The sequence below is a fragment of the Sorex fumeus genome, unplaced genomic scaffold (assembly GCF_029834395.1).
Source record: "Sorex fumeus unplaced genomic scaffold, SorFum_2.1 ptg000047l, whole genome shotgun sequence".
Lineage (NCBI taxonomy): Eukaryota > Metazoa > Chordata > Mammalia > Eulipotyphla > Soricidae > Sorex > Sorex fumeus.
In genome coordinates this window covers 56,929,954-56,951,945 of record NW_026606104.1, presented here as the reverse complement: position 1 = coordinate 56,951,945, position 21,992 = coordinate 56,929,954, and the positions used below count along the sequence as shown (strand labels likewise).

The window sequence follows — 21,992 nt, the reverse complement described above, 5'->3', positions numbered from 1 at the left end:
ATAGAGGACTTTCAGGGGACCTTTCCAGGACTGCATAGATAAACTGAGGCTGGGAAGTGCTAGGGAGGTCCTAGGAGAAACAGGGAAGAACCTCTAGACACACTCAGTGAGCACTGACTGCTGGTGGGACCTAGGTAGAAGTGGATTACAATAAAATAATTCAAAAGGGGATCGCTTGTGTTTATTAGCTTCCAGTCATCAGCCTAAGTGCTCTATATGAAGTATCATATTTTATTCTCATATCAACCTTGGCAAGTAGGTATTTCATTATTCCCACTTTGCAGATAAGAACACCGAGGCACCGTGACATGCGCTCGGTTCTTATAGACAGTAAGTGGTAATTTTCAGACTTACTGACTTATTGATCGAATCACTCATTCAAACGCAGCAGGTCATCATCTAACGTCATTTTGTTCAACTTTGTTTCATTATAACATCAATGAGAAAAGAAATACTCCAAGGAGCTGGGGACTGAACAAGGACTGAATATGTTCTCTATGCAGATGACCTGGGTTCAATCCCACATGGTTCTCCGAGAACCACCAGAAGTGGTGCCCCCATATCCCCTTCTCCTAAGCACCAAGTCAGGAATAACCCCTGAGCACCACCAGGTATAGCCCCAAAACAAAATAAAACGCCAAACAAGAATCCTGGCCAAAGATACTCAATGAAAGTGGCCCAGACAAAAAGAAAACAGGCGTAGGGAAGAGGGAGGTTTTGTGGGAGGGGGTCTTGCTGTGTGTGGGTTCCCTTCCCCCTGCTCCATCTTCCCTTCCTTTCTTCAACACTTGTTTCCTAAGCACCTCCTATGTACCAGAACTCGGAACCCAGGGTCAGCAGGCATGAGGGTATGATGGGGGCCGGGGTGAGAACAGAAGGGAGGACACTCACCCTGTGGGCAGTGGGAAGAGGGGATTCGTGGGACAGAATATTCCCACTGAAGTTCCAGGTTTGCAATGGACAAAGCCTCTTTCCGACAGTTCAGGTTCCAATTACCTATGTACTCAACATACCTGGGGGAAGTTACTCCAAGTGGTGATAGTGGTCAAGTTCTCAGAGCTCTGCGAGGTCGTTAGAGAAAAGGGATCCCTCTGTCTCTCAGGCTGGCACCTCACTCCCTCAGCTCAGGCAGGAGTCCTCTGGCCCCACCTAGACCACACTGATGCTTCTCAGCCCCCTTCCTGCTGTATTAATTTTCCCCCTTTAGCATGTATTGCATTGTCCTGTTTTCTTTCTTTCTTTGTTTCATTACCTCTCTCCCCTACCATGTATTTTGGAGGAGACACACTTGGCAATGCTCAGGGATTACTCCTAGCTCTGTGCTCAGGGATCACTCCTGGTGGGCTCAGGGGACCATATGGGATGCTAAGAATTGAACTGGGATAGGTGACTGCAAGGCAAGCACTCTACCTACTGTACTATCTCTCCAGCTCTCCCCTACCACATTTCTCCCTGGGCAGGAATTTCTACCTGTGGAACAGTTCTTGGAACATAGTAGCCATTCAGTAAACATTCATTGAAAAAAAAGGGAGGAAGGAAAGAGGGAGAGAAAGGGAAGGAAGGAAGGAAGGAAGGAAGGGAGGGAGGGAGGAAGGAAGGGAGGGAGGGAGGGAGCGAGGGAGGGAGGGAGGAAATATGGATGGAAGAAAGAAAGGGAGGAAATATGGATGGAAGAAAGGAAGAAGGAAGCAGGGAGGGAGGGGAGAAAAGAAGGAAAGACAAAAGGAGAAGAGGAGGAAGGAAGAGTCTGTCCCAAGATGTCCTATGGAATCTCAGTTCCAGTTAAAACCCTGAGTCCCATGACCTCAGGATGGGAATTGATTTGTGACATCTCTCAACCTGTGACTCCTGATGCTGAACCAAAGGGCCCCGATGAAGATCCTTTGAGGTGCTCCCTTTGTTCAGGTGTTCCACATTCATGTTCAATTGTCCCCATTGGGCTCAGCGGCGTAGGGTCAGAGAAACTGATAGGGCCTTTCCCATGTTTCTGGGGTCGATTCCTGATGGGACCTTTCAATGGCAAGTTTTCCTTTAATGGCTTTATCAGAAAGTCTTCTATTACTTTCCACTTAGTTTCTATCCCTGAGGGGGTGCATGCAGCCTCACATGGATTCTGTGTCCAATGACCCAAGCCGCAAGGCTCCTTCCGAACTTGGCTTGAGCCCTCCCTGTTAATGTGGGCATGAACTCTCTCCCAGGTCACTTGGTTTGCTTAGGTATGCCACCAGGAATCACCGTGTTGGTCTTTGCTTTGTACATGCATGTACATCTCTTGCCCAGAGAGAACCCAGTCTCCTCCTGAGCACCTTCCGTTTTTAGAAGAGCTATGTACTTTCTCTGGTGTTGGAGACCCCACTACTTAGAGTCAGAAGATATGGTTGTGAGCCCCAGCTTTGCAGCCAGAGCTCTCACATAGAAGTCCATGCCTTGGTTATTGTACCCTGCCTTTAATAACTTCCTTTTATGCCATTCTCTTTCAGGCACAAGATTATGCCAATGCAGGCTTATATCTAGCCCAACAGCGAAAATTCAGTTTGCAAGAACAGAGGATCCTTCAAGACTTAGTAGATCTTGTCTCAGTGGAGTAAATATAACCCATCACTCATGCCCCCCCCCGATGTTGCGCTGGGTTGGCAACTTCTCCCACAGTGCAGGGGGCATAACTGCCCTCCAGGACAGCGAGAGCGCCTGCCCTCTCCCTGGAACTCCCCAAGAGAGGTGCTTTCTTTCTTATCCGCATATGCAAGGGAATTTAGAGCTTTAGGCATAGAGAATAGTAAACTGTTGTCATCAAGATCTTTGTGCTTGTTCTTTGGTGGCTTTGCACAACTCCTGAGTGATGGTCTGTCAGCTCACTAATATGGTATTTGCAATCAGACTGCAGATAGGCTATCATAGTTCCCAAAAGTCTTCCCATACAAGTTCTGTTGATCTTGATCAAAGGATGGGGGGGGGGGAGTAGGGGGCAAGAGATCTAGTTCAGGGATAAGGCACTTGCCTTGTGTGTGACTAACTCTCGTTCCATCTCTGGCACCACATATGGTCCCCAAAACACCAGGACTGATCCCTGTGTGCAGAGCCAGGAGTAGGCCCTGAGTACCACTTGCTGTGACCCACCCCCGCTATTCCCCACCCCCCTTGTCTCCCCTGCCCCCCGCCCACACACCCCAAGAGAAGGTAGGGAATAGAATTATATTGGGGAAGTTTCTCTATTCTACTGTAATTAAACTAGCATTAACCTTAAAGAGTTATGAACATGTCCAGAATAATTCTTAAAACAACCAGTAAAAAAGCTGCTTTAACCTTTTGGAAAACAGTATGGACACTTCCCGAAAAATTAGAAATTGAGCCCCCATTTGACCCAGCAATACCACTTCTGGGAATATATCCCAGAGATGAAAAAAAGTCTAGTAGAAATGGCATCTGCTCTTATATGTTCATTGCAACACTGTTTACAATAGCCAGAATCTGGAGGAAAAAAAAAAACCTGAGTGCCTGAGAACAGATGACTGGTTAAAGAAACTTTGGTACATCTACACAAAGGAATACTATGCAGCTGTTAGAAAAGATGAAGTCATGAAATTTGCATATAGGTGGATCAACATGGAAAATATCATGTTAAGGGAAATGAGTCAGAAAGAGAGGGACAGACATAGAAAGATTGCACTCATTTGTGGAATATAAAGTAACAGAATGGGAGACTAACACTCAAGAACAGTAGCGATAAGTATCAGGAGGATTACTTCACAGTTAAGGAGCCGGCCTCGCATGCTGGGGGGAAAGGCAGCTCAGATAGAGAAGGGACCACCAAGTAAAGGGTGCTAGGAGGGCCCGCTCAGGATGGGAGATGTGGGCTGAAAGTAGACTATAGACCGAACATGATTGCCACTCATTGCCTCTGTTGCAAACCACAACACCCAAAGGAGAGAGAGAAGAGAAGGAAATGTCCTGCCACAGAGGCGGGGTGAGGTGGAGGGGATGGGGTAGGGGTGGTGGGAGGGATGCTGGGACCACTGGTGGTGGAAAATGGGCACTGGTGGAGGGATGGGTGCTCAACCGCTGTATGACTGAAACACAAGCATTAAAGTTTGTAAGTCTGCAACTGCATCCCACGATGATTCACTAATACACAATTAAAAAATACATCAATAAACAGCCACCCAGCAGTGAATAAAAAAGCTGCTTTAAAAGTAGTTAAGTGTGTGTGTGGCAGAGGGGAGGAAGAGGGGACGGTGAGAGGCGGGGGGAAAGTGCAGAGAGCAAGTACACGGAGGTTGAGTTGCTTTTCTTGCATGCAGATGACCCTGGCTCTGTTCATGACTTGCTCCTTGCTCTCTGCTCAGGATCACTCCTGGCAGTGCTCAGGGGACCATATGTGCTGTTGTGAATTGAATCCAGCTCCGCAGAATGTGCCTTACCCATCTCATATGCCATCTCTCCAGCCCTCTTAACATCTTTAGGTGTTTGTTCTGCGTTTAGTTTTTAAATTCCGCAATAAAAATAAAAATATACATTTTCAGTCATAATACAGTACTGAGGGACATAATCTCAATTGCCCAGAGATCTGAAAACAAGCGCCTCCTTGATCCCAAAGGAGCAGCCAGGGTGAAGAGGTTCAGTTCTGGTGATGCTCTGATCCTCTCACATTTTCTCTGCCTCTTAGCAGAATTTGCAGGGGTTCGACCAGGATCATCCTTGGAAGCGACAGATGAAGTTTTTCTATTAGAATATGTAGCCTGCTGCCGTCTGGAGTGCAGGCTCAGCATGGGGAGGTCCAGACCCGATGCCCTGGAATGCATGGTTCCCTGAGCACAGCAGGGTGTAGCCCAACAACCAAAATAATTTTTTTTCATTTAAATATAGACAACAGAAAACAAATTGTCTACTGTTGCCTTTTCGGCAGATCTGAGTGTTGGGGTAAATCATGGTGGGTCTGGTGTCAAAATATTGAATGTAATTGAAGTAGAGAGAGAGTAATGTGGAAATCATCTTCCCCACAGGTAGGGGGAGGGTGTGGGGTGGGGGTATACTGGGGTGGTTGAGGGTGGAGAATGGACACTGGTGAAGGTACGGATGTTTCATTGTATGACCGAGGCTTAAACCTGAAAGCTTTGTAACTGCTCTCACGGTGATTCAAAAAATAAAATTATAAAAAATGGAAAAAAAGTAAGGTGGAGTTTATGCCCAATTCAATCAGCCTAATCAGTGGCTGAATAAATAGCAGTACTCCTACATTTAAGAAATATGAAATATATACGCAGTCTTATAAAGTGTATCCTGCTGGCTGTGAATTTTTGTTTTACAAATATTTGCTCTGGGTCTCACTTCATAGTATTCTATCCTTGCACAGCTGTGGATGGTTTCTGTGTTCTAGGTCCCCAGATGGCCAAGATCAGAACCCTCCGGCATGTCCCAGACAGACAGACAGACAGACAGAAGCAGACAGACAGGGTGCAAGTGAGGTGTTTGGAATTCTTAATGGTTTCATGAAGGGCATCTCAGGACAATAGCCACACACTTGGGATCAGAAAAGATGAACCGTTACTTGAATGAGAGACCATGTCATCATTTTGTTTGACAGTGTTTTTCCTGATACTCATCAAGATTGATGACAATGCCATTGAGATAAACATTTTATATACGTGCATACAGAGTTTCAGTAACTGTTATGTAAATAAACAGTAGCTGGTTTTAAAAGCATGTGAACAAGGTTGTTCTTGATACCAGAAGAGATTATAAATGCTGCCCTTTCCTTGCAAATCTTTAAGGATGAATCACAGACTTTCCATCTTAATGAACAAAGCCCCTCCCTCACCCCCGCAAAAAAAAAAAAAAAACAACTTCAATGAAAAAGGAATGTTTAGAGCTTGAAAGTAAAGTTTTACCACAGGAAAAAATAAACTGGATGTGGGGGTGAGGACAACAGCAGAAGACTATAACTGCTGAGTTTGTGCGCTGTTATTACACTTTTCTCTGGCTTGAGTGTGGGGGGTGCGGGGGTGGGCGCTAGAGGCAGTCCTGGAAACAGAGTGAGTTTGTCCTCTGAGACAATAGTGAAAATTCAGATTGGAGCTGGCAACTCTGAGACACATTGAAACATTTGAGGAGAAATAACGTAGCCGTTGGACTTGTAAAAGTGAGAGAACTTGGTTACAGATCATGGGCCCAGAGGAAAGGAACATACCCAAGAAAGAGAAAAAAAATGCCCTGAAACTGAATGTCTCCCAGGAAGAGGTGAGCCCAGTAGTGAGGTCGATGCAATGTCAGATCTACTCAAACTATTTCTACAAAGAACTCCCATATAGCTCTTGCCCAGATGCCCCAAGTGGGAGCATACTGCCACATTTGCTTAATCATTTTTGTTCCCCATGGATATTATTTTCAGAACCATTTGGAAATTGCAGAATTGATGCCTACTTCGATCACGATCATCATCATCCTGTTGTTCGTCGATTGCCTCGAGCAGGCACCAGTAACGTCTCCTTTGTCCTAGCCCTGAGATTCTAAAAAGTGCCACATTCAAGGCTCTTTCAGGGTTAGGAGAATGAGACCCATCATTGTTACTGGTATTTGGCATATTGGGTACGCCACGGGGAGTTTGCTGGACTCTGCCGTGTGGGCAGGTTACTTCTGGGAGCTGGGTTTTATAGTCTCTGGGTCTTGGCTGTTGATGGGATTACACGGCACAGAGGGGGGGCGGGGGGGGTGGGGGGGGGGCAGTTGGTGCCTACTGGAAGATGGAGGATCTGGGTGGAGGATGCTCAGCCCAGATCCGAGCAGGCTTGGAGATCTCAGCCCCGGGACCCGCATGCCTTTGTTCCTCTGCTGATACCTTCATGCATGTGGCGAGTGGTCTCAGCATGGTTGTGGCTGGTTCCGGAGGTCTTCGGCTGCCGGGACTCTGCTCAGGGCGGGGAGGGAAACTCAACCCGCCCCCCTCCAAGGGGCCTGAGCGAGGACAGCCAGGCGCAGGGGCAGGAGACTCTGAGCTGCTCTCTTCCAGGAGCTGGGTTTTCCGTGTAATCCCATCAACATCCAAGACCCAGAGACTATAAAACCCAGATGCCTACTTATTCCTCCATATTCATGCTCATGTGTAGTTTCTCAAAATAAGGACACACTCTTACATATGTTCATCAGTTCACCAAAAGCAGGAACTCAGCATGGTTCTAGAATTCTCCAGCAGCACTGATGGAGCTCCCCAGTGAGCAGCATGCTTCATGTTCTTTAGAGCAAAAGAAAGTTCCAGAGCAAGCCGTACATCCATCCCCCTTGCCTGATTTCTAGTCAGAGGTGCACCTTGAGGTGTGGCTGGTGCTGCCTTTCACATGTTCTCTCACATCCCTCATGATAAATGCAGCCCCTAAGGTTCCAACCCCCAGAGCAGTCAGGACTCAGGGGCGGGGAGTCATGGAGAGCCTGGCCATGCATGTGAGGTCAGTGGAGGAGAGGTGCTCCCTCTTTCCCTGAGGAAATTCCTGCAGCAAAAGTCCCAACTACAGGGAAAGCAGGGGTGCAGGGAGCAGCTGGAGGGGTGCTGGAATCAGGTAGCTAGGAAAGGCTCCAAAGTGGCCATAGGACATTGGAAATGGAGGAGGCCCCACCACCGGCTTCTTGCTAAAGGACTGAAAATTCAGAGCTGTGACCACATGGGATGGTAATGGTCACTGGCCTAAACGTGTTCTTGGGGTATGGGGTGTTTCAGCACCTGTCCACTAGGACGGTGGGGGCGCAGTCACTGACCCTCCCAAAAGTATTTCCTGAGCCAACAGATCCACTGGTGTCTAAAATGTGTAATTTGAACACCTAATTGAGATGGTGTCAAGGAATCACTGACTCTTGTTTCATGTGTCAAAAGCATCATGAACCAGCCCTTTTATCAAATGAGACACATTCTGGGGCCGGAGCGATAGTACAGTGGGTAGAGATTTGCCTTGCACGCGCCCTGACCCAGGTTTGATCCTCGGCATCCCATATGGTCCCCCTGAGCACCGCCAGGAGTAATTCCTGAGTGCAGAACCAGGAGTAACCCCTGACCATCGCAGGGTATGGCCCAAAAAGAAAAGAAAAAAAAAGAGACACATGCTGAAAAAGGTGAGGGGAGCAAAGACTGGGTCTGTGAGTTTTAAAATGCATAAGGAAAAGAGATGGACAAGTGCAGTAAAAATAGAAGATTTTGATCATTTACAATCTGGGGAGTTTACCGAAATATTCACTCTACTTGCTTGTAGTGTGAAGATTTTCATACCCACTGAAAAAGAAATCTAGGTCACATTCCCTGTGGTCTGGCTGAAGAACAACGTGTATGGGATAGCTAGAGCGTCACACCCCAAATCAGTGTTGGGCACAACAATCATTCTGTGAGTCACATGGAGACCCTCACCAGGAACCAGTAAGCAGCTCCTGGACCTTACAAAGCTGACCAACGATCAAGGGTCACCAACCTAGTACCAACCCCAGTTATTAAAGAGCCTATCACGCCTTCTTCCAGAAAACCTTTGGAAACGTCCCGATGGCTGGGCCTCTCTGCTCAATGGGTGGGCACATGGGTTCTTTCCATTCCCTGGGCATCTGGAGTGGCCTTCAACTCTCACTTGCTCTTTGCCTCTTCAAATATCAGTCCCGAAGAGCAGGCTGAGCAGGCCTACAACAAGCGCATGCCATCTGTGATGGTATTTTCCTCCATCATCTGGACAGTTGAAAGCTGGCAATATTACAATTCAAACGGCACTCTGCCTTTGAAAGGAAAATTAGGGTTTTTCAGAATGCAGCTGGCATGCAAGTGAATGGGGTGAGGTTTCTATGAAACCTCCTTTCATGATGCAAAAATCATCCAATGGAGATTCATCATGTGATTCTTACTTCAAAAGAACCACCAAAAGACACTTGGTTTGGGGGATAAAGGCAAACAAAGCAATCCGTTCCATAGTAATTTTAATAGAAAGCAAAAACAGCAAAAACAATCATTTATAAATGATTTCTTCTCTGTTGGAGACGTTAACATTGCTATTGCTGTATTAATCACTTGGAAATGAGTTCTTTGGGGGGGCCTCGTTAAGATAGAGTCCTTAGAACACATTTTCCAGTTTGCCAATTAGGCAGCAAAATCTACTCTTCACTTTCCTGCAGGGAACGTAGCTGAAGTATAGCCCACAGGTAAGATAGAACCTTATAAATCACTCTATTAGTTAAGGAGAAAAACGCAAGCGATTTCTCACGCATGAAAAACAGAAGAGGCAAGAAAAAACAAGCAGAGAAAGCAGTATTTTCAAGTGGATTAAAACAAAGCAAAACAAAACTCCAAGTCAGTTCTGCTACCACCACGGTATTTGGCTTCAGAGAAAGAGAACCCACTTCTTAACCCCCCCCCCCCCCACTACCCCAGCTGAATCTTTTAACGCTTACTTGTATCACTTTCTTTCTCAGTCCCACCCCACGTGGCAGTTGTTTAATGGTAAATGTTCAACAACCAGCTCTCCAGGGAAAATATGACTAAATGGCATTTACCCCTGCAGTAGAAACACCTGCTGTGGCTGATTTAATTTTCCCAGTGTGATGTCCCTAGTGGTGTGCTGAGAAGACCATCCCTTTACATAGTATTTCCACCAAAGACAATAGATGCCTAGAACCTCGGGAGCACGGATATAGTAAACAGCCAAATTTAGCAAAATGATTGGGAAGGGATACATTTGAGCCTTACCTATGATTTCCGGCAGAGCCTGGCAAGCTACCCGTGATGTATTGGATATGCCAAACACAGTAACAACAAAGTCTCCAATGGAGACGTTACTGGGCCCGCTCGAGCAAATCGATGAAAAACGGGAGGACAGTGACAGCGACCTATGATTTTAATTTATTTAAATAGATTTAATCGTATGTGTTTATCATTTTTCCCCCTTAATGTCTGGGTTAACAGCCAGCTTAGCAAATCCCTGAAACAGCTCCGCTGGGCTGGTGCAGCCTGGTGGCACTAAAACCACCTGCCTAGTCCTGCCCTTAGAGCGACCTTAGCTCTGCAGAGATGAAGAGTCCCAACACTCCTCTTTGAGGAGATTATGGGAGTCACCCCTGGGGACAGGACCAGGACAGCAGAACGTGGGGCTTTATTGGCTACCTCCATCTGATTTCCGGGCTGTCATCTTTGCTAAGTCCAGATGGTGCTGTCGGACTATCTGCGTTCCCAGCACAGTCCCCAGCATTCTACACTCCCCTCGCCCTGTTTGACAGATTCAATTCAAGTCCCTGGCAATTCCTCCTTCCATCTGATACAAAGCCAGCAAACTTCATACAGGAAGAGCCAAAAAAGCCAGGTGCCGAATCATTCAAGGTCGGGATGCTTGGCAGCTTGGCAGCCTCCCAGTTGTCCGAGGCAGACTCCTTTCTTCCGGGGTTTTTCTAAGCCAAACATACCCCCTCTATCTTACACGACGGCATCAGACAATTTCAAGGATGGATGGGACCTTCCAACCATTAAGCCCAAACTATAGCATGTCTGAGGAGCCGCCAGCCACCTCCCCGCCCCCACCCAGCCCGTGTTCCTTTGTCCCAGCTGGAAAGCTGCTGTCTGTGGCTTTTAGGCCTTGGCTCTGAGCCCGGAGGATGGGAAGACTCTGTCTGTGATCACTGACCGTGGAGGAAGCAAGAGGATAGAACCTGCTAGAAGGCAGGCATGGGGCTGTGTCTCACTTTCGGGAGGGGATTACTGATCACATTTGTAGGAGATGAGACAAAGGTTCAGCAAGATTCAGCGACTTTCCCTGGGTCACACAAGCTGCATGTTATGGAGCCAGGATTTGAACCGGGGCTGTGTAGTTCAAACGAGCACCATTTACCAGGGTGTGTGTTGCTTTTCCAAAAAAGCATGAAGGCCCTGACAACTGAATGTGAATGTGGTGGTGATAAGTGGCCGGCAAGTAGGGATAAAAAAATGGCACTTGATTCAGGGGACCACGAAGTGTCATTGTTGTCTTGGTGGTGAGTGTGGTGTGGTGATATTCACTTGAATGCACCTGCATGCCTTGCCACATGTCATAAGCCAACACTGTCTCAATCCAAATAATCACATAGAGTAGAGAAAGATGGCGTTCAAGTGGCTCTTGAGGAGGAAGCCATGTTTGTTGTGGAAAATGCCTTGAATAAGCCACCGGTGGTAGGTGGTCAAATCTTGGAGGTGAATATAGGGGGCTAGAGAGAGAGAGAGAGAATACTGCAGCTAAGGCACTTGCCTTGCATGTGGCAGACCTGAATTCAGTCCCCGGTTCTGACAGGAGTGACCCCTAAGTGCAGAGCCAGGAGTAAGCCCTGAGCAACACTGGGGTGTGGCCCCCAAACAAATTTTTAAAATCTTGGAGGTGAGGGCATTATAGGAATCAAACAGAAAGAGTCGATAGACAGCTGGGCATGAAAACAAATGGGATCAGCATGTCTCAATAGGGGAGACAGGCACCATGGGGTGGGGGGCGCTCTCTGTGGTATGTGTGGGTCCTTATGAACAGGGGGTCTGTCTGCCTTGCCCGGTGTCTTCTTCTGACATCACCGAAGCAGACAGTCCCACACAAACTCATTTGCGTCTTGGCATAAGTGGAAGTCGAGCATGATCGGAACATCATGTCTCAGTGGCCACAGAGAAGAGATGCCACTTACAATAAATAAGCTAGCAGAAGCTTGCAGTCAGCAGCAACTGCAGAAATATAAAGCCTCTTAGAAACCATGTGGACCCGAGGCCCAGGAACTGGAGCACAGAGCTCTCCCTTGTTTGGCTGAGGAAAGGGTGAGGAGGCCAGGAGGAGCCCTCAGCTGGCATCTGGGCCCTGACAGGAAGACTGCACTAAAGGGGTGCCCTGTGAAACAGAAGAGGAGGGCGCTTTTGGCTTTGTGGTTGATTGCTCCTGAAACATGTTAATCAATTAGGATTCCTTCAAGTACACCTGAGGTGAAAAAGTTTGGGACCTCCAAGTCCTTTGCAGGCAGTGAGAGGTGAAGCTGTGGTTTTGGCTGCTCTGTAGAAGGCAGCACAAGCCCCGAGCCATCTTGTACTGGAGACCTCAGATAGACCTTCAGGCTTCTCACCTTAGAGGATGGAACTTTCCACAGCCAGAACAACAGCGGTCCGCTCCAGAGCAGAGGCACAGCAGAAGGGGGATGGTCACGGTGGGTCCAGCACGCAGCATGGATGGAGAGCCTCTGTCAGGAGGCTCAACTGAACAAACAGGCAGCCAGGCAGCCTGCATCCCAGCCTCGCTGCTGACTTGCTAAATCACCCCAGTTTTATGGATCCCCAGCTATCAAATGGGGGCTGTACTGGGTTCCAAAGGGTTGCTATCCCTGGGGCCTCAAATCTAGCATTGTACATGACTTTCTTAGTGTTAGCTCGGAGCTCCAGTGAACATGAAACACAAAAATGTTGGGTCCAGAATCAAGCCTCAAGAAAGAAGTTAACAAAAGTTAAAAGAAGAATGTTTGTATACGTAGCTATGTGAGTTTTGGAAGAGATAGTGATGGAGTCTAGTCATAGACTTAGAGTGGAAATCTCTGTTTCTGTATTTTAAGAAAACATTAAAAGAAGGCTTGTCTTGGGGTCTGGAGCGATAGTACAGTGGGAAGGGCGTTTGCCTTGCATGCGGTCGACTCAGGTTCAATTCCCAGCATCCCATATGGTCCCCTAAGCACCACCAGGAGTGATTCCTGAGTGCAGAGCCAGGAGTAACCCCTGTGCATTGCCGGGTGTAACCCAAAAAGGAAACAAAAAAAGAAGGCTTGTCTTTTAGGCCCTTTTGAAAAACAATATGAACATTACTCAAAAACACAAGGAATTGAGCTCCTTGTATGACACAGCAATTTCCTTGGCATCTATCCTAAGAGCCCCCCAGAAAAGACATTTGCATTTAATTGTTCATTATAGCACTGTTCACAGTAGCCAAATTATGGAAACCATTCAAGTGTCAAAGAACAGATGATTGGGTAAGGAAACTCTGGCACATATATACAGCGAAATATTACTAGGCTCCAAGAAAAGATGAAATCATGCAATCTGCTGCTTCAGGGTTGGAGATCTGGAGAGTATCATGTGGAGTGAAGTTAGTCAGGAGAGGGCCAGACACAGAATGATCTTTCATATGTGGGAGACAAAGACACATAGCAGGAGAATAACAAATTCCCAAAGGCAACAGAAACCAAGAACTGGTCCTCAGTGTGAAGCTTGCTATGGAAGGATGAGGAAAGTGATAGTATAGGATGGGGAGGAGTGGGGGATACAGAGCAAAATGAGGGAAGTGGACACTTTGAGGCGGGTGTGGTAAGGGACTATGTGATACATGAAACCCTGCCATTATCAGTACTATAAACCATGTTGCCTTAAAAAAAAAAAACATCACCACCACAACAAAAGCCATGAGTTTCCGGCAGTCAAAAACAGCACCAGTCTTTCATCTGGCTACAGTGACAGATCTAAGGACACCATGTTCGAGGGACAGTAACAAAAATGTCGTCAAGGCTGTTCCCAAAGCATCTGCATAGACTGACAGCAAGCAGGAGCCTCATCTTCAGGACAAAAGGGTAACTTGGAAGTGAAGGTATGAAGTTGGAATGTCTTGTTTTATAGCTTAGGGATTCACACTCCAACACGGCTCCATAAACCAACCTGAGGGAGCCATGGCTCTAGGCTTGCTCACTAGGAATTACAATCTTTTCTCCCTGTAGGGCTAATTGTTTCATGGGTGATCCTGGAATTCCCAGTTAGCTATTTCAATCTTCAGAATGTTTGCAGGACTAGCATTTACAAGGAATTGATCTTGGCCTCTTCCTCTGAGGTATATAGAAATTTATACATCTCCTTATGTTTATACAGAACAGTTTCAGAGACCCCTTCCTCTGAACCAATATAATCATAGTTCTTTCATGAAAACTCACAAAAGAACCATTGATTCTTTTTTCCCCACTAGAACTGCCACTGAAATGTCATAAATCCTTCCACAATTTTATCTTTCCCTATCCTGCTCACCCCTTCCTGTTGTGGTACCCCTTCTGAGTCGATGGCAATGTACTTCTGATCCACGTAGATTGTTTATCACATACAAAAGACCTAAAGTCTGCCCCTCTCTCCCCCAATCATGGATTCTGGCAACCCAAACTCCTCAGCAATCAGAGGATAACATGAAGACATTTTCCCCAAGTGCAGAATCATATCAGAGACTATAAAAACCAGCTCCCGGAACCGCGCGGCCACATTTGCGGCCGCGTGACATCTTTTATGACATCTTATTATCTTATTCCTACTTTGGACAAACTGGCAGGCTACCGAATGTAGCCTGCCCACATGGCAGAGTCTGGCAAACTCCCCATGGCATACCCAATATGCCAAATACCAGTAACAATAATGGGTCTCATTCTCCTAAAGAGCCTTGAATATAATCTCAAGGCTAGGATGAAGGAGAGGTTACTGGGGCCTGCTCGAGGCAATCGACGAATAACAGGATGGTCGTGATTTGTGATTCGCAGAATCATATGTATTCTGAATGACTGTGCTACTAGTATTCAAGTTTCAACCAGTTTCAAGATGCAATGACCAGGTAATGGGAAGGCTGTATATAGACTCTGCAAATCATGTTACATAAGAGGACGGTCCATTAGCACAGGAATCAAGAGTTTCAGGTCTCTGTGATATATCAGAAGGTGTTTGAATACACATTGTGCCTTGCTCCTCTCTGGCCAGGTCTCTGAGAATCTGGCATCCTTTCCCAGACTTCTCACCACTATTTAGCATAATAATGCCAAGAATTCTTGGCCTTTTTCTTTATCCTCTCAGAGGAGGGGGGGATAGGAAATGGTTATAAAACCAGATGTAGGAGTGGTTCTTCACAACCCCTTCTTGCCTGCCAACACACACACACACACACACACACACACACACACACACACACACACTACAGTCTCTTGAACTCTTTTCAACTACAAAGCACCTCCAGGAATGACCACCAGAATAGGTATCTCCTTCACCTTCAAGGATGGGGACATGGGAAAACCAAGTTCACTGGATTGCACAAACCCAACTAGTTGTTTAAAGAAAGAACCAGGACCAGAATTGAGGTCTACAGGTCTACACGTCTCATGTTCCTCCCAGCAGGCATTGTGGGCAGCTCTGATGCATATGGCTTGTCTGCCTGACTGAGGCTGGCATGGTCCACACCGGCAGTGGAAACCCTGGAGGGGCTCTGATCCTTCTGTGATCCAGGCCTCTCCCGCCAGGCAGGTTCCAAGGGGTGATCCGCTGACTACAGAAGTCACCAATGGCTGGAAAATGAATTCTCACTCTAAGTCTAAAAGCAGTCTTCAGCAGCCCACTAGAACTGCCACTAGTGGGATCCACTAGTGGGTCCACTAGCATCTTTTTAGATTAAATGGGTCCACAAGCATCTTTTTAGATGAAATGGATCGGGGGAAGGAGGCTGAGATTTCACTAACAGTGGGAATAAGTAAACACGGCTTCCAGAATGGCATCACTTAACCAAGATGTTTGTGCGGAGAGAATCTAGCAAACTCCATTGAGAATGATCTTTTATTCTATGCCTACCCTGAGCAGTACATGTAGATAGGAAGGTGAAGCTGATCACTTTCCAGGTGTTTGAGACCCGTGACAAGACATGTACCTGATACTGGGCTGCACTTAGACCAGTGTCCTATGTGGTATCTATCTCCATGACATGGCACAGATCTCTTCAAAGGAACAGTTTTAACTTTGAGATCTGATCCTAGTCACAGATATTTAAAGAGCTGATTTCTATTTAAATATGTTGGGGGCAGAAAGAAAGTAGTTTGACTTTACACACACCGTACATTTATAGTAGATCATTACAGGAATTTATACATGCAAATGGGTGTTACTGCCATCAAAGTAGTTACCTTGGAAAGATACACGTTGAGTTCAGTGGTGCTGAACACTGCTGACCCCTCCTTGGGAACCATCTCTGGGAGCTTTCCCAAGGCTGGTGAGTCTTGTTCCTTTAAGAACAGATTTGCTTTTTTTGAGGAAGGATGTTGTTAACAGTCAAACAGCATTAGAAAAATAAATCTGATAACTAGGTGACGGTGTTTGGGACTGTCTACCTCTGGGGAGGGATGATGTGGAAAGCAAGATCCGACTGTGAGGTTGTGAGGCTTCTTCCCTTGAATGGCTTCAGAGGTAAATTCAAAAAGGAAGTCTAAGTGTTCTTGGCACATGCAACACCACAGCTCAAGAGTACAGCTTCTGAGGAAATAGTCTCGATAAGAGTAACCCTTGAGTGTGTGTATTTTAGAGTATTTGGTTAAAAAGGTATCCTTGCTAACATTAGGTCGTTCTTCAAATAAGAAGAGATGGGACATTCCCTCTCCATGACTTATACTAATGGAAGGATCATCTTACTGCTCTAAGAGTTAAAATGAAAAGCACTTGTTGTCATGTCTATATTTCCCCTCCCTGCAAGTGCAATGAGTGATTCCTGAGACCTGAGTCTCCCGGCCTAGAAAAGTGGGCAAGAACAGGTCTCCGGAATCTGGATAAGACTCCAATATCAAGGGGATTAGATTGTGATTTCAATGGCTTCAATCTACACAGCAGCTGAAGAATATACGAAGTTTCTATGAAGGAGAGAAATTATTATCTTCTAGTAGGTATTCTATGATTAAAAAAAAACAACAACCAACATATCGGCTTCATCTCATCATCTCATTCCTACTTTCGACAAACTGGCAGGCTACTGAATGTAACCTGCCTACACGGCAGAGTCTGGCAAACTCCCCGTGGCATACCTAATATGCCAAATACCAGTAACAGTGAACGGTCTCATTCTCCTAACTCTGAAAGAGCCTTGAATATGGCACTTTTTAGAAAAATCTCAGGGCTAGGACGAAGGAGACGTTACTGGGGCTTGCTCGAGGCAATCGACGAAAAACAGGATGGTTGTGATTTGTGATATATGCTTCTGTATGACAAATGAACAGAGTCCATGGAAAAGGAAGTCCCTGGTGTTTGATTTTAGTGCATGCTTAAGAAAGAAATTGTGGAGCCACTAGCTCACTGAAGAGCATTTCCAGCTGAGGCCAAAGGCAGCAAAGGTGCAAGAGGTTGCTGGCGACTGACATTAGTGGAATCAAGTCTCTAAACGCAAATCGGCTATTAGTAGAAAGTCCTTGTCCCAGAGTCAGATACGGATCAACCAGACTATTCGATCTCATTTCCTACAAAGTGCTTCACTACGAATGCTAATGAGGAAACTCCCGCAACACTATCTCCTGAGTGCCAGAGAAACAGGGTGATTGATGAGGAGGAGAGATTGATCCTCTAAGGGTGTTTGGACTATGTATTCTCTAAGCATCACACGCACACAAGCACACACTCTCTCTCATAATTGCAGTCACATCCCCCCTCTTCTGCACACATCTCCAGGTGATGATTGATTTAGAGTCTAGGATTTCCAGAAGCCTGTCTGAGTTCCTGGGCACCACTGCTCAGAGCCAGAAGCAGTGCCACCGAGTCAGAGCAGCAACCCCAGCCCATAATATTCGAGTGCTCGCAGCAGATACTGGTCTCAAATGGATCAGTTGGGATCGCTCTTCCGGGTGCCTTTCGATTTGTCTTTGTAAAAACCACACAGCCAAGCCATTTGCTTAAATCATCATTAGAAAGAAAGCTGAATGCCCAGGTGGGATTTCTGGTTTTCTGTGCAAATGAAATCACATCAGTCCAGATTTGATTCACTTGAAACTACTAAGGAAGCAGGAGGATTTGGTTTCAATGCTGCCAACAAAGCAGGAATTCACTTAAGTTTTAATTCGGAAGCAATCCTGTTGTTAATGTTGTAGCCGGGCTCGGGCAGCCTGGGCAGGGTAGCCCCCGTGGTGCTGGCTGCGGAATCCCGGATTTCTGCCAGTTCGGGCTCACTCTCACTAGAGGTAGACCCACCGTTGGTGGTGTAGACGCCTTCTGCAACTCCCTGAGCTGAAGCACAGCCGTCTGCCTCGTTCTGCTCCCTGGGACTGGCCAGCCCAGGGAGGGCGGCCAGCTTCCCCATCTGCCTGCTGGGCAGCAGGGACATGGTGTAGTCAGCAATGATTCCACCCACATCTAAGTTGCACGCCTGGTCAAAGGCCAGGAAACCCACGTTGGCGTTGGCTTCACACACCACAAAGGAGCCATCATCCATGATGAGGAGATCAATGCCACAAAAGTCCATGCCCAGGATGTTGGACACCTGAATGGCCAGCTGCTTGCCTTGCTCTGTCAGCGGGCACATGACACCCACGCCACCTGTGGGGAGAGCACAGGGACATGAAATGCTTCGGAGGAAACGGGAGTGGGGCAGGGAGGGGAGGGATGGCCGGGAGGGGCACTGAGGTACTGCACTCAGGTCTGGATGGAAAATGGGACCATCTCTGGGAAAGCAAGGTGGTTGCTTCTTCTTTAGAAGCTCTCGCATGCTTCGGTCTTCTGACCCTGACATAATGGACCAATCAGAGCTTTATGGGCCGGGGACACAGCTTAGAGGGATGGAGTCATGCTTCATATGCAGGAGGCCTGAGTTCAATCTCCAGAACCACCGGCCCCCTCCCAAGCACTGACATGGACAACCTTATTTTAAAAGAAGCACTGGAGAAATAGTACAGGAGGGAAGGTGCTTGCCTTGCGTGTGGCTGACCCAGATCTAATCCCCAGCATCACATCCTATTACCTGAGTACCATCAGGGATCCAGCTTGATCACAGAATCAGGATTAGCCCCTGAGCACCCTAGGCGTGGTCTAAACATTCCCCCCCAAAGCCTCCCCTCCCCAAGAATAAAATTAAAAGCTTTGTGCTTAAAGATGTTGATGGCAGTTGTTTAAAACACTGGATATTTGGGACCACAGCAATAGTACAGTGGGTTGGGCACTTGGCTGTCAGGCGACCAACCTGGCACCCCACATAGTTCCCTGAGCCCACCAGGAGTGACCTGGAGCACAGAGTCAGGAGTAAGCCCTGACATTACTGGGTGTGGCCCCAAAGAAACAAAGAAGCAAACAAAAAATACTGGATATTATAGGTTTGGTACACAGTGAGGCACCCAATAAGTACCCATTGGTGGATAAGTGGCAGAGCCTGGCAAGCTCCCCGTGATGTATTCGATATGCCAAACACAGTAACAACAACTCTCATGATGGAGACGTTACTGGTCCCACTCGAGCAAATCGATGAACAACGGGAGGACAGTGCAGTACAGTGCAGTGGTGGATAAATAAAACATTAGAATCTAATATCTCACAGTAAAAGGGAAGAGTATGGGGGGAGGGTGTGGCTTTGGGTCACCTCAGTAGTGCTCAGAAGTCACGCCTGCTGTGCTGGGGATGGAACTAGGGTTGGCCACATGGAAGGCCTGTGCCTTACCCCTATGCTATCTCTCTGGCCCATACAAAGTGTGTGTGTTTTTTTTTATAATCACTAATAGTGATTCTCTCAGAAAGTCTGTAAACCCATAAGAAGTATCGTAAGTATTATAAGACTGCTCACTATGACTGATTTTAATAGTCAGAAAAAAATGCTATCAATTTTTTTACATGATGAATATGTTGCCTACTGCACTGAGGTACTAATACCAAAATTTTAATATTGGTTGTCTCTGAAGGGTAATTAATGATAAATGTGTTTTTTCATTTTGCTCTTCTCTCTTTCCCAATTTTTCTACTTTGACTGTTTTATAATTAGCAAAATGAAAATGATTTTTTAAGAAGAGAAGCTTGAGATAAAATCCTACCTAAGTCTGGCCTGACTTGTTGGAGAACTTCGACTCTGACTTATTTCTTGCGCTTTAGTCTCCCTGGAAAGATTTACAACTCATATTCTCAGGTCCAATAGCTAATGTCTTTACCTTTTTTCTCTATACTCATCACATTGTATAAGGAAACAGCCATAAAACAGCTTTAAATAGCAGCCCCTTGCCCAAAATAGCAACACAGATAAATTATAGAATGGGTGACTCCTAGTTAATCCTGAATTCTGGGGACTAAGGAGATAGTTCAAGTGTTCGAGCACAAGTGTAGCATTTGTGAGGTCCTGAACTTGCCCCCTCAGCTGGGCTTGGCCCTCAGATGCCACTCGGTAGGCCTGGTGGCCCTCTGCATTGTGGGGCAGAACATCGCTGGCAGAGGCTCTGGCTACTTCCCAGGGCCAGCACTGCCAGGGGCGACTCCTTTTAGAAGGTCAAAATAAAATAAATTAAAAAAAAAAACCAGATTCTCTGTAAGGTGACTATAGAAGACAAAATGTTGAAATGTAGAGCTCAATACCACAGAACAGCACATGGTTATAGGGGAACATGTCTATCTGCAGTGGATGTTTGCCTCTTCCACACCCGGCCTCACAGTCTCTCACACTGATCTGCTGTGTCTATTTTGCTGGACGGACCATAAAGCTGCCCAAAGGCACCGACTCATCCATGAACTGCTACACTCCCAACAACTAGCATGGAGTCTGTTTCAAGAAACTGTTCACCCAGTGTTCGCAGAAGAACCAAAGTGATGTGTCAAGCCTTTCCACGGCTCACTAAATTGTCATGACATGCTCATGTGGTGATTTTGAAAATGATCGTCATTGTAATTTTTTTCATATCACCAACATACAAATTTAGTCGAGATGGTTCACAGTAGCAGATTCCTGTGATGGGGACAAGAATTTCTATTCTTCCTAGAATATCTCCATTTACCCAAACAGAACCCAAATTTCATCTAGAGTTTTAAAGGATAGGGTTATTAGTATCTGACCCAAACATAAATAGCAGCTTTCTAGTACCACCACATATGGAGGAAAAATCAATTTTCTTTGGGTTAATTATAATTGTATTCCATTTAAATGCATTGTTTGAGGGCTGGAGAGATAGCACAACAGGCTGAGTATGCTTTATATACTTTATATGCAGGAGGGTCCAATCCCCAGCACCTCCTGGTCCCTGGAACGTTGCTCGGAGTGACCCCTGAGCACTGAGCCAGGAATAGCCCTGAAACACTGCAAGGTACAGCACACACACAAAAATAACAATAAAAAGAATGATCTGTTACATTTACATTGTAATTGCTCCAGCGGGCCCAGTAACGTCTCCATTGGAGACTTTGTTGTTACTGTGTCTGGCATATGAATACTCTCGGTAGCTTGCCGGGCTCTCACATTGTAATTATTTTATAATTATTTACATTGTAATTTACATTATTTACATTGTAAAAACTACTATGGACTATTAGTTGTCCTATCAACTACATATTCCTTTATTGGAGATGGAGAGGGGCCACATCTGACTGTGCTCAGGGGCTTCCTCAGTGCGCAGTACTCTGTATCAGGAGTTACCTCTGGCCGAGCTCGAGGGACCATTTGTGGTGCCAGGGCTTTGAACTGGGGCCAGCGGGATGCAAGGCAAGGGCTAGACCTCCTGTACTCTCTCTCCGGCCCCACATATTTCTACCTTCTTTGTCTTCTTTTGGAAGAGTCAAATAACTTTTGCGAACACTCATCAGGCATTCTTTCTGTAATTTCCCCCTCTGATAAAATTTCAAAAGACAGATTTCTCTTTTCGGTTAGTTTTGTTTTAGAGCCATATTTGGTAATGCTCAGGGGTTATTCCTGGCTCCGTGCTCAGGGATCACTCCTGGCAGGCTCAGGAGACCATATGGGGTGCTGGCGATCAAGCCTGGGTTAGCCTTGTGCACAGCAAACACCCTGCCCGTTGTTCTCTCATTCAGGCCCCCACACTTAATTTTTTAAAAATTCTAGTTTCTGGCACTTTGACATCTCTGTTTGGAATTTTTAAAAAAGTTGTTTTTAATTGTAAAATTGTGGTAAGAGCACATAATTTAAATTCTAATCCTAGTGGTTCCCAAACCAATCTGGTCTACAGCCCTTTTCCAGAAAGTTGAAAAAAATAATGTGCCCCAGCATCACATGGAAACCCACCTACATAACTTATATTTTTTTTCTTTTTGGGTCACACCTGTTGAT

At 46.3% G+C, this 21,992-nt stretch overlaps 2 protein-coding genes across 2 annotated transcripts in view; one reads left to right on the top strand and one right to left on the bottom strand.

Moving 5' to 3' along the window:
• ZMYND12 (zinc finger MYND-type containing 12) overlaps window positions 1–8,786 on the top strand; it is a 34,629-nt gene extending 25,843 nt beyond the window's left edge. Inside the window, exons 8-9 of the mRNA XM_056123501.1 lie at window positions 2,481–2,584; window positions 8,492–8,786. Coding sequence (XP_055979476.1) covers window positions 2,481–2,584; window positions 8,492–8,786 — 399 coding nt within the window. The remainder of the gene's footprint in view (window positions 1–2,480; window positions 2,585–8,491) is intronic.
• An 8,783-nt stretch (window positions 8,787–17,569) lies between these two features.
• RIMKLA (ribosomal modification protein rimK like family member A) overlaps window positions 17,570–21,992 on the bottom strand; it is a 41,205-nt gene continuing 36,782 nt past the window's right edge. The window contains exon 5 of the mRNA XM_056123410.1: window positions 17,570–18,283. Coding sequence (XP_055979385.1) covers window positions 17,793–18,283 — 491 coding nt within the window. The 3' untranslated portion in view covers window positions 17,570–17,792. The remainder of the gene's footprint in view (window positions 18,284–21,992) is intronic.